Source organism: Nerophis lumbriciformis, linkage group LG38 (assembly GCF_033978685.3).
Source record: "Nerophis lumbriciformis linkage group LG38, RoL_Nlum_v2.1, whole genome shotgun sequence".
In the NCBI taxonomy this organism is placed as follows: domain Eukaryota; kingdom Metazoa; phylum Chordata; class Actinopteri; order Syngnathiformes; family Syngnathidae; genus Nerophis; species Nerophis lumbriciformis.
In genome coordinates this window covers 9,952,640-9,965,617 of record NC_084585.2, presented here as the reverse complement: position 1 = coordinate 9,965,617, position 12,978 = coordinate 9,952,640, and the positions used below count along the sequence as shown (strand labels likewise).

The window sequence follows — 12,978 nt, the reverse complement described above, 5'->3', positions numbered from 1 at the left end:
ATCTTCACCATTAATTAGTAACATATTGGCTCTTAACTAGTCATTATTAAGTACTTATTAATGCCTTATTCGGCATGGCCTTATTATAACCCTAACCCTCTAACCTTGACCCGAAACCAAATAACTCTAAATTAAGTCTTTGTTACGGAAAAGGGTGGAGTGCCATCTCCGGGTTGGGGAGGAGATCTTGCCCCAAGTGGAGGAGTTCAAGTACCTCGGAGTCTTGTTCACGAGTGAGGGAAGAGTGGATCGTGAGATTGATAGGTGGATCGGTGCGGCGTCTTCAGTAATGCGGACGCTGTATCGATCCGTTGTGGTGAAGAAGGAGCTGAGCCGGAAGGCAAAGCTCTCAATTTACCGGTCGATCTACGTTCCCATCCTCACCTATGGTCATGAGCTTTGGGTTATGACCGAAAGGACAAGATCACGGGTACAAGCGGCCGAAATGAGTTTCCTCCGCCGGGTGGCGGGGCTCTCCCTTAGAGATAGGGCGAGAAGCTCTGTCATCCGGGGGGAGCTCAAAGTAAAGCCGCTGCTCCTCCACATGGAGAGGAGCCAGATGAGGTGGTTCGGGCATCTGGTCAGGATGCCACCCGAACGCCTCCCTAGGGGGGTGTTTAGGGCACGTCCAACCGGTAGGAGGCCGCGGGGAAGACCCAGGACACGTTGGGAAGACTATGTCTCCCGGCTGGCCTGGGAACGCCTCGGGGTCCCACAGGAAGAGCTGGACGAAGTGGCTGGGGAGAGGGAAGTCTGGGCTTCCCTGCTTAGGCTGCTGCCCCCGCGACCCGACCTCGGATAAGCGGAAGAAGATGGATGGATGGATGGATACTTAGAATATGTTCCCCATACTAAAGTGTTACCAAAAACATACAACTTTGTCTTGAATTTGAAAAAAAACAACATTTTATTTTTCACTAAAGAAGGGTTCGGTGAATGCGCATATGAAACTGGTGGGGTTCAGTACCTCCAACAAGGTTAAGAACCACTGCTCTATATTGATATATAATGTAGGAACCAGAATATTAATAACGGAAAGAAACAACCCTTTTGTATGAATGAGTGGGGGAGGGAGTTTTTTTTGGGGTCGGTGCCCTAATTGTAAGTGTATCTTGTGTTTTTTTTATGTTGATTTAATAAAAAAAAATAATTAAAAATTACCGATACCGATAATTAAAAAAAACGATACCGATAATTCCCGATATTACATTTTAAAGCAGGCCGATATTATCGGACATCTCTAGTCACAACAATGCAGTGTTTGTATCGCAGCTCCTCCTGCTACTGTAACATTTGGGAAGGGACAACAGTCACAATATGGCGTCCGAGATGGCGGCAAATGTTTTTTTTTTTTTTTTTAAGGTGTGGCACTTTTTTTTTGGATGAGACGTTCCCGCGCTCAGTTAAAAGGCGTCCAGTACTTGCTGCGTGACGTAATGACGTCATTACGTCACTTCCCCGGCGAAAGTCACGTGATTACGCCATCCCGGCAAAGGGAGTCACGTGACCACTCACTGCCTCTTCTTCTTCTGCTTGAGCGACTTCCTCCTCTTCACGATCATCTCGTGCAGCGTGTCCATGCCCTCGCGCAGGCCGTCGCCGGTGATGGCGCAGGCGGGCTGCACGTGGTACCGCGTGGACGGACCGAGGTCGCCGAGGGCCAACTGGCGCTCGATGTCCGCCACGCCGAGGGCCCGCGGCAGGTCCTGCTTGTTGGCGACCACCAGCAGCGGCGTGCCCTGGTTCTCGGAGAAGCGCGCGATGCGGTGCAGCTCGGCCCGGGCCTCCTCCAGCCGCTCGGCGTCCACGGAGTCCACCACGTAGACGATGCCGTCCGTGCAGCGGCTGTAGGGCTTCCACAGCGGCCGCAGCTTCTCCTGGCCGCCGACGTCCCAGAAGTGGCAGCTGATGCCCCGGGAGCCGGCGCCCGCGCCGCCCAGCCGGATGCGCTCCGTGTTGAAGCCGATGGTGGGCACCGTGTTGACGAACTCGTTGAAGCGGAGCCGGTAGAGCACCGTGGTCTTGCCCGCCGAGTCCAAGCCCAGCATGACGACGTGCAGGGACTGGAAGGCCGCCAGGCCGGAGAAGCTCGTCCCCATCCTGCGGGGGGAGGAGGAGGAGGAGGAGGACGCGGCCTGGATGCCGATCAGCGCGTCCGCAGGGCGGCGCAGAGGCTCTCCGGGAGCCGCGCGGGCCGCAGCCTCCTGCCTGGCGTCACGCCGACGACGGCGTCCGGTGTCGACGTCGCCGCGCGTGGATGGGACATTGTGTCCGCCCGTGGGGGGGTTTGTCGCGCGAGCGAGTGCGCAGGCGGCGGTGTGGGTGCGCCGACACGCGCGCCCTGCGTGACGCGAGGGCATAAAGCCGAGCCATGGGAAAGAGTGGTGGGTCGTTCGCGAACGATATGTCTCTTAGATTCGGCTCTTTTTTTCTTTTTCTTTCTTATTTTATTAAATCAACATAAAAAACAGTTAGTCATACTCAGAGGTGGGTAGTAACGCGCTACATTTACTCCGTTACATCTACTTGAGTAACTTTTGGGATAAATTGTACTTCTAAGAGTAGTTTTAGTGCAACATACTTTTACTTTTACTTGAGTATATTTATAGAGAAGAAACGCTACTTTTACTCCGCTACTTTTATCTACATTCAGCTCGCTACTCGCTACTAATTTTTATCGATCTGTTAATGCACGCTTTGTTTGTTTTGGTCTGTCAGACAGACCTTCATAGTGCCTGCGTTTCAACAAATACAGTCACCGGTGATGTTCATTCCGTTCCACCAATCAGATGCAGTCACTGGTGACGTTGGACCAATCAAACAGAGCCAGGTGGTCACATGACCTGACTTAAACAAGTTGAAAAACTTATTGGGGTGTTACCATTTAGTGGTCAATTGTACGGAATATATACTGTACTGTGCAATCTACTAATAAAAGTTTCAATCAATCAATCAAAAGCGTGAAGGAAAAAAGACCCTTTTTTTATTTCAACCGTACATCTCGTCAAAAGCCTAAAGACTGACTGCACAGTTCCTGTCTTCACAATAAAAGTGCCGCTCCATCGCGCCTGCGCTTTCAAAACAAGAGTCTCCGAAAGCCAGCGCAAACAAGCTAGCAAGCTACGGAGTTTGCCGCCAATGTATTTCTTGTAAAGTGTATAAAAACGAATATGGAAGCTGGACAAATAAGATGCCAAAAACCAACCACTTTCATGTGGTATTAGACAGAAAGGAGGAACTTTTTTTCTCCTCCATTTGAAAACGTGGACGTTTGTCATCACTACTGTCTGATTACAATCAATGCAAGTCATCAGAATCAGGTAATACACCAACTTATATTCTTGTCTTCATGAAAGAAAGGAATCTATATGTGTTAAACATGCATGTATATTCAGTAAAACACTATTAACATGTAAACAAAAACGGCAAAAAAAAAAAATATATAAATTATAAACTGTATATATCAATGTATGTATATATATATATATATGTGTGTGTATATATATATATATATATATATATATATATATATATGTGTGTGTGTGTGTGTGTGTATATATATATATATATATATATGTGTATATATATATATATATATATATATATATATATATGATATGTGTGTATATGTTACTCATCAGTTACTCAGTACTTGAGTAGTTTTTTTACAACATACTTTTTACTTTTACTCAAGTAAATATTTGGGTGACTACTCCTTACTTTTACTTGAGTAATAAATCTCTAAAGTAACAGTACTCTTACTTGAGTACAATTTCTGGCTACTCTACCCACCTCTGGTCATACCTGCCAACTTTTGAAATCAGAAAAACCTAGTAGCCAGGGTCCAGGGGCCGCAGGGCCCGGTAGGTCCAGGACAAAGTCCTGGTGGGGGGGTTCCTGCGCCCCCCGACGCAAAATGATTATTAGCATTCAGACAGGTTAAAATGTTGCTAAAACCATCACTTTTCTATCAGTCACAGTGACTTTTCAAAACAAAAATATTACAGCAAAAATCATATGGGTTGATTGACATGTTTATTCTGTAAGCTAACTTCAATAGTTTGAAATTATTTTGACAGTTAATGCCAGTTATCCTGTCAACCTTTCACAAGACTTCAATTTGTTAATTGAAAGTATAAACAATATAAACACTTTTTACCGTAAACAAATGGTAAAACAGTACTAAACAATTCCATAAAAAAAAAAATTGGTGTCATTATTAACTTTCTGTCCAAGCTTGTATAATCTACTGCCTTGTTCAATTGTAAAAAAATTCTGTGCCTAAAATTCACATTTCTATCACAATTATCATACTGTAAACATGGTAAGCTAACTTCATTAAAATTAATAGTCCTGTCAATAGCATGGAATTACAATTCAAATGTAGTTTTTTTGTAAGCCTTTCAAAAGAATTCAAAATATGAAAAATTAATGAAAATTAATTTAAGCCATCAGACACTTGAAAAGTGGCACATCACATCTCTAATGTAATCATTTTAACTTTTCAACAGAAATAGCACTGCAAAAATATTAAGGACATACTTCTGTATTTTGGTAGTTATGCTGTCAACATTTAACAAGATTTCTTCAACTTGGACTTGAAAGCATAAATAGTATAAACACTTTTAACAGTATAACAGTACTAAACAATTCCAATAGATAACATTGGTGTCATTACCTTTTTTGTTTGCTCAATTATTGCCTCCGTAAATAAAACTTCGGCATTTATCACATCCAAAGAATCTGTTTGGGCGACGAAAAACGTTGAAAGTTTTCCACTTGTACCGAAATCTGTTACCCATCGGAATTTGTAACTCCAGGGGGCGATGTTCCCATGGCGTTTGTTTGATGGAGGAGAAGAAGAACGCTTGCGTAAATGGCGTAAACTATCCTTAATGCTGAAACGTCAGTTGTCAGAATTTCAGCATTAATAAATTACACACATTCTGGAAATCAATGACTTGCTTTCATTATAGTATGAGTCCATTGTATCAGCTGTTGATTCTCACTCACACACATACATTTTCCGGATTAAAAGCTATCACGGAATGAAACGTCAGTTGTCAGAATTTCAGCATTAATAAATTACACAATTATTTTTAATGACTTACTTTTATTATAGTATGAGTCCATTGTTATTATTAATGCTGAAATTCTGACAACTGACGTTTCAGCATTAAGGATAGTGTTGGAGTAATTGTTTGTAAGTTATCACAAAAGAAACGTGGTATTATGAATGCTGTCTTTGGAGGCCTGGCAAGAGGAAGAATGCTCGTGAAACGACACTGTGATTTCAACACGGACAGATGGCAGGATCTGCTCAACTCCCGGAGGAACTCTCTTTGAAGTGTTAAACGAACTCTCTTTGAAGTAATTCACAAACTCTCTTCCAACTATTTGGTCAACGCTATTTACGACCCGCTGCCCTCTTGAAGTTGCTGTGGACAGGAGACGGGAGGGGTTATCCATGGTCCTCCAACACCTGCCCCAGCTGGATCCAGGAAGAGCCCAAGCCCGAGAAATACCCTTCTTGGACTTCAAAGCGACCGAAAACAATGACTCTTTTACACACTTACCACTCCTGCTGTGACATATGTTGGTGCGTGAACATGGAACATCTGAATTAAAAGAGGAGACGAAAACCTTCTTCGTCAGAGCGTGCTAAGACACTGTAAGAGGTTACAGGTTGACGCCGTCTCTCCTCAATTGAGTCCAAATTGAATTCTGTCTCTGTTTGATTCCTTGCCTTTTTGTCTTGTTTAATAGATGTCCTGTGTTTGAACGTGACAGATAGTTTACGCCATTTACGCAAGCGTTCTTCTCCTCTTTGGGCTTGCCGTTTAACCATCAAACAAACGTCATGGGAACATCGCCCCCTGGAGTTACAAATTCCGATGGGTAACAGATTTCGGTACAACAACGGCATTAGACTTGTGTTTTTTTTGTCCCAACGTGGTCTTTTACATCGCTAATTCCTCCGTGTCCGATCGAAAAATCTTGTCTGCACAAGGTGCAATTCGCGCAGTTTTCACCCTTTTTGGAACGGATAATTATTCCCGGATAGGCTTTTGAATATTCTTCACGGAATTACCGCAGTTTTCTTTTCGGTTTAAGACTCGTATGCGATTTTTCTCCGGCTGATTCCATTTTTGGAAACAATGGCCTCGTGCTTGGCAGCGGTGCTATAAATAGCCTCGCGCATGGCATTCGGAATGGCTCGATAGGAAGTTACGGGAAGCAGTGTCGATTGTCATTGTTGTTACGTGCTTTCGTGAATAAAACTTTTAAAAAAATATATTTTTTTAATTAATGAAAAACCGTATTTTTTATCACTGCAACCGTAACCCGGAATAGGTTGATAAAAACCGTACTAATTACGGGAAAACCGGAGTAGTTGGCAGGTATGGTTAGTGCACCAACCCAAAAAGCCTCACTCCCACATTTACACTCATTCTCATTCATTCACATTTATGTTATTAATATTCTGGTTCCTACAACATACATCAATACAGTCTGCAAGCACACATGTTTGTGATTTAACAGTTAATTGTACTAATTAATCTATGTAACTTTTTATTTTATTTTAATTTATTTTTTGTTCAAGAAAATATTTATTTATTTATTAATTCATGAATTTATTTATTTATTTTAAATAAAGGACATTATCTTCATCATCTAGATTCGGCTCTTTTTTTTTCTTTTCTTATTTTATTAAATCAACATAAAAAAACACAAGATACACTTACAATTAGTGCACCAACCCAAAAAAAACCTCCCTCCCCCATTCACACAAAAGGGTTGTTTCTTTCTGTTATTAATATTCTGGTTCCTACAATATATATCAATACAGTCTGCAAGCACACATGATTGTGATTAAACAGTTAATTTTACTCATTTCCATTAATTACTAGTTTCCATGTAACTTTTTATTTTATTTTAATGTATTTTTTGTTGAAGAAACTGTTTTTTTATTAATTAATTAATTCATTTATTTATTTTAAATAAAGGACATTATTTTCATCATCTAGATTCGGCTCTTTGAAGTGAGCGACCGGAGCCGGCTGGGCATCTGTTTTTCCTGTTAAAGCTGCAAAATACGCGCTGTCATTTGTTGCAGCTGAGCTGAAGTAGGAGGGGGGAGACTTATTTTAATATTGTTTGTAATATCATATTTATTATTTTATTTTGCAATGCTGTTTGCTTATTTTGATTGTACTATTTGTATTTAACCAAGTGAATCACTTTGTGGGAAGTGCATAAATAACAGTTACTTACAGAACCCAAAACCAGTATATATATATATTTACATACATATAAACATTTGTACATATGTACATAAGTGAAGTGAATTATATTTATATAGCGCTTTTTCTCTATTGACTCAAAGCGCTTTACATAGTGAAACCCAATATCTAAGTTACATTTAAACCAGTGTGGGTGGCACTGGGAGCAGGTGGGTAAAGTGTCTTGCCCAAGGACACAACGGCAGTGACTAGGATGGCGGAAGCGGGGATCGAACCTGGAACCCTCGAACGACCGAATGCGGCTGTGCATCTGTTTTTCTTGTTAAAGCTGCAAAATGCACGCTGTCATTTGTCACCATATATACATGTATACAAATACATATAAACATTATACATATGTACATAAATACATACATATAAACATTTATACATATGTACATATATACATACATATACATATAAACATTTATACATATGTACGTATATACATATGTACATATATACATACATACATACACATATAAACATTTATACTTATATACATACATATAAACATTTATACATATGTACATAAATACATACATATAAACATTTATACATATGTACATATATACATACATATACATATAAACATTTATACATATGTACGTATATACATATGTACATATATACATACACATAAACATTTATACTTATATACATACATATAAACATTTATACATATGTACATATATGCATACATATAAACATTTACACATATGTACATATACACATACATATACATATAAATATTTATACATATGTACGTACATACATATATCTAAACATTCATACATATGTACGTATATACATATATACATACATATACACATTTATACATATGTACGTGTATACATATGTACATATATATACATATAAACATTTATACATATATAGAGGGGGTGGGTTACCCACATATGCGGTCCTCTCCAAGGTTTCTCATAGTCATTCACATCGATGTCCCACTGGGGTGAGTTTTTCCTTGCCCTTATGTGGGCTCTGTTCCGAGGATGTCGTTGTGGCTTGTGCAGCCCTTTGAGACACTTGTGATTTAGGGCTATATAAATAAACATTGATTGATTGATATACATACATATAAACATTTATACATGTGTACGTATATGCATACATATAAACATTTATACATATGTAGATACATATAAACATTTATACATATGTACATATATACATACATATAAACATTTATACATATGTACGTATATACATACATATGCATACTGTATAAACATTTATACATATGTACATACATATAAACATTTATACATATGTACATATATACATACATATAAACATTTATACATATGTACGTATATACAAACATATTGTCATCTGGAAAGGTAAATATGCTTGTTTAAACTAATAGGTACATGCAGATGTACTAGGTTAAGTTGATTATTCGTGCTTTGACTACATTATCGATTAGTAACTGTACTTTGTTTGCAATATTATTGCAAATATTTTAAACACGTGCACGTAATTCTTACTGTACTTACTGTCACCAAAGTTTTAAGCGAATCAATGACTTGCAGTTCAGTTAAACATTAAGAAAAACTTCCCTGTGTGACATTTTGACTAAAAATGCGCATTTGTATCCACATTTTGGGGTATTTTTTAAAGCAAATGTTATTTACGCCAACAAATAAACTGTGATTAAGAGTGTGATTGATCTGATTAAAAAAAATAAAATCACTCGACAGGCCTAAAATGTATATAAATTACCGTTTTATTTATGTACAGACTTATTAACACACAATTTATGAAGCCATATTAATAGTGAACATTGAATATATTTTAATTAATTTTACGCATAAATGAAATGTCAGCAACAAAGAGTCGGATCTAATAAGGGGGTCGAACCAAAAGAACGGCATCATTTAAAAGAGCCACAAAGCCCATCCCCAGTGTAAAGACACCTCTGGTTACAAGCATAGCGAGGAAAGACAACTTCCTGTTTTGTGGTGTGTGCCAAAATAAGAGCCGCGTGGGTGGCGATGTAATGCAGGATGCCCAGTGATGCGAAGGGAAATGCTTTTGTTTCGGAATATCGAGGTCGACGTTTCCTCTACGCCAGACATTCACCAGCCAGGGTGTATAACTGACAGTATTGTTGTCTTTTTTTCTTGACATTTTTCCATCCATCCATCCAATTTTCTACCATTTTTCCTAACTTATTAAATTATTTTAGCCTAATCCTAATTGTAATCATAATAAAACACAGGATAAAAAAAAAGTTAGGCAAACAAAAAATATGTTGTGATTGTGATTAATTCAACAATATGTAAATACAACACTGTAAGATAATGTAACAAAAATATAATCATTACATACAATTGTTTAAATTAAAGTGTAAAATAAGTCAGCAAAGAACTAATAATAAAATAAAATGTATATTAATTTAACATTGCTGTGCATTTGGTCATGCGCAGTGGAGTATGTAGGTTGACTTAATACACGTGTCCTATGGACGCCACTAGATGGCAGCAGCGTGGCGTCACACGGGTTTTGACTTAATCCACGCACTTCATTAATGAAGGAAGGAACACGCGTTTCACGGCTTTATTTCGAATGCAAAAAGATTAAACGCTCTTGTGCTGTGATGAGGACATCCTGGGCTTTGTCCGATGAAATAGAAAAAATACTGACATTTGTCTCAATTAAGTGCACTCAGTGCTTTCTGTTAGTCTTCTTCTTGATTGCACATTTGCATTTCCACTAAGAAGATGCATAGGCGCCGATCCCGTCCCGAGCACCCACGGACAACGCCGAGCACCCACGTGGGATTGACGGCATCTTTCATTCATTTACATAATTTTTGATTAATCAATTCTGTTGTTAATTTAGTGTCGTGATTGGTTCATTCAACATAATTAAAAAGACACAAATCAAATTTATATGTATAATCATACTTGCCAACCTTGAGACCTCCGATTTCGGGAGGTGGGGGGTGGGGGCGTGGTCGGAGGCGTGGTTGGGGGCGTGGTTAAGATATATATATATATAAGAAATACTTGACTTTCAGTGAATTCTAGCTATACATATATATATATATATATATATATATATATATATATATATATATATATATATATATATATATATATATATATGAATAAAATAAATACTTGAATTTCAGTGTTCATTTACAAACTACATCTCACAAACACTTTAGAGTTAGGCTCCACCATCAGAATGTGTACTTAAACTTATAAAGATCACATGGATATTATTCAGTGAGTTGATTCACCAAAACTAGCCTGTTATACAGGAGGAAAAAGCACACAGGACGTTTCAATTGTTCACAGACTGGTCGCGCTCATCAGAATGACAAGACACTTCCGGTCTGCAGGCGATAGCATTCAATTGGGAAGAAACGCCCTACTGCCCCCTACTGACCAATGTGAATACTGATAAATGTGTAATGACAGCTCCAAAAACGAATTCAAACCACAAAATAAAATAAATAAATCAACACAAAAATGTGACACATTATGGGTGGGTCACATATGCATGTACAGTAGATGGCAGTATTGTCCTGTTTAAAAGTGTCACAACATTGCTGTTTACGGCAGACGAACTGCTTTACGGTAGACACTGTTGTTGTGTGTTGTCAACACGTCACTCAGGTCCGCCTGAATTTCGGGAGTTTTTCAGGAGAAAATTTGTCCCGGGAGGTTTTCGGGAGAGGCGTTGAATTTCGGGAGTCTCCCGGAAAATCCGGGAGGGTTGGCAAGTATGTGTATAATAGACTGTATTTATATTATTCACATGTGAATAATGCTGTATAATAGACTGTATTTATACAGACCCTGTTTCCAGTATGCTACAAAGACAACATATTTGATGTTCAAACTGATAAACGTTTTTTTTTTTGCAAATAATCATTAACTTTAGAATTTGATGCCAGCAACACGTGAAAAAAGAAGAATGTGGCAAAAAATACTGATAAAGTTGAGGAATGCTCATCAAACACTTATTTGGAACATCCCACAGGTGAACAGGCAAATTGGGAACAGGTGGGTGCCATGATTGGGTATAAAAGTAGATTCCATGAAATGCTCAGTCGTTCACAAACAAGGATGGGGCGAGGGTCACCACTTTGTCAACAAATGCGTGAGCAAATTGTTGAACAGTTTAAGAAAAACCTTTCTCAAGCAGCTATTGCAAGGAATTTAGGGATTTCACCATCTATGGTCCGTAATATCATCAAAGGGTTCAGAGAATCTGGAGAAATCACTGCACGTAAGCAGCTAAGCCCGTGACCTTCGATCCCTCAGGCTGTAATGCATCAACAAGCGACATCAGTGTGTAAAGGATATCACCACATGGACTCAGGAACACTTCAGAAACCCACTGTCAGTAACTACAGTTGGTCGCTACATCTGTAAGTGCAAGTTAAAACTCTCCTATGCAAGGCGAAAACCGTTTATCAACAACACCCAGAAACGTCGTCGGCTTCGCTGGGCCTGAGCTCATCTAAGATGGACTGATACAAAGTGGAAAAGGGTTTTGTGGTCTGACGAGTCCACATTTCAAATTGTTTTTGGAAACTGTGGACGTCGTGTCCTCCGGACCAAAGAGGAAAAGAACCATCCGGATTGTTATAGGCGCAAAGTTGAAAAGGCAGCATGTGTGATGGTATGGGGGTGTATTAGTGCCCAAGACATGGGTAACTTACACATCTGTGAAGACGCCATTAATGCTGAAAGGTACATACAGGTTTTGGAGCAACATATGTTGCCATCCAAGCAACGTTACCATGGACGCCCCTGCTTATTTCAGCAAGACAATGCCAAGCCACGTGTTACATCAATGTGGCTTCATAGTAAAAGAGTGCGGGTACTAGACTGGCCTGCCTGTAGTCCAGACCTGTCTCCCATTGAAAATGTGTGGCGCGTTATGAAGCCTAAAATAGCACAACGGAGACCCCCGGACTGTTGAACAACTTAAGCTGTACATCAAGCAAGAATGGGAAAGAATTCTACCTGAGAAGCTTAAAAAATGTGTCTCCTCAGTTCCCAAACGTTTACTGAGTGTTGTTAAAAGGAGAGGCCATGTAACACAGTGGTGAACATGCCCTTTCCCAACTACTTTGGCACGTGTTGCAGCCATGAAATTCTAAGTTAATTATTATTTGCAAAAAAAATGAAGTTTATGAGTTTGAACATCAAATATGTTGTCTTTGTAGTGCATTCAACTGAATATGGGTTGAAAAGGATTTGAAGATCATTGTATTCCGTTTATATTTACATCCAACACAATTTCCCAACTCATATGGAAACGGGGGTTATATTATTCACATGTGAATAATGCTGTATAATAGACTGTGTTTATATTATTCACATGTAAAAAATACTTAAGTGTTTATTGTTTATTGTGAGCGAACTGTGGTGCTGAATTTCCCCCAGAGATCAATAAAGTACTTTCTATTCTATTCTATACAAATGGAGACTGCCTTCCTCTGGTTTTGAAAGGTGAAATGCCAATTGGCTTCATCTGGAAAACCAAAAATGAACAATAACATAAAGTTTGTTTATCTAGAATCATCTTTGTGTCTCATCTGATTACTCTGAAAAGCCAATTCAGAGTTCACGATGGACAGAGGTTTGTATCCTGTGTAAATGTGATGACCAATTAAACAACCAAACATAATGTGGTTTGTTACATATTCTGGTTT

At 39.2% G+C, this 12,978-nt stretch overlaps 1 protein-coding gene across 1 annotated transcript; it reads right to left on the bottom strand.

Annotated features, from left to right (window-relative positions):
* Positions 1-1,454: 1,454 nt before the first annotated feature.
* On the bottom strand, positions 1,455-2,282 carry LOC133578226 (ADP-ribosylation factor-like protein 4C). The gene has a single exon (XM_061932479.1). The coding sequence runs from the start codon at positions 2,097-2,099 to the stop codon at positions 1,512-1,514; it is 588 nt and encodes a 195-aa protein (XP_061788463.1). The 5' UTR covers positions 2,100-2,282; the 3' UTR covers positions 1,455-1,511.
* Positions 2,283-12,978: the final 10,696 nt, after the last annotated feature.

What these genes read in the sequence shown, in the direction of transcription:
- LOC133578226 (XM_061932479.1), bottom strand. Translation starts at nt 2,099, where the DNA reads ATGGGGACGAGCTTCTCCGGCCTGGCGGCCTTCCAGTCCCTGCACGTC.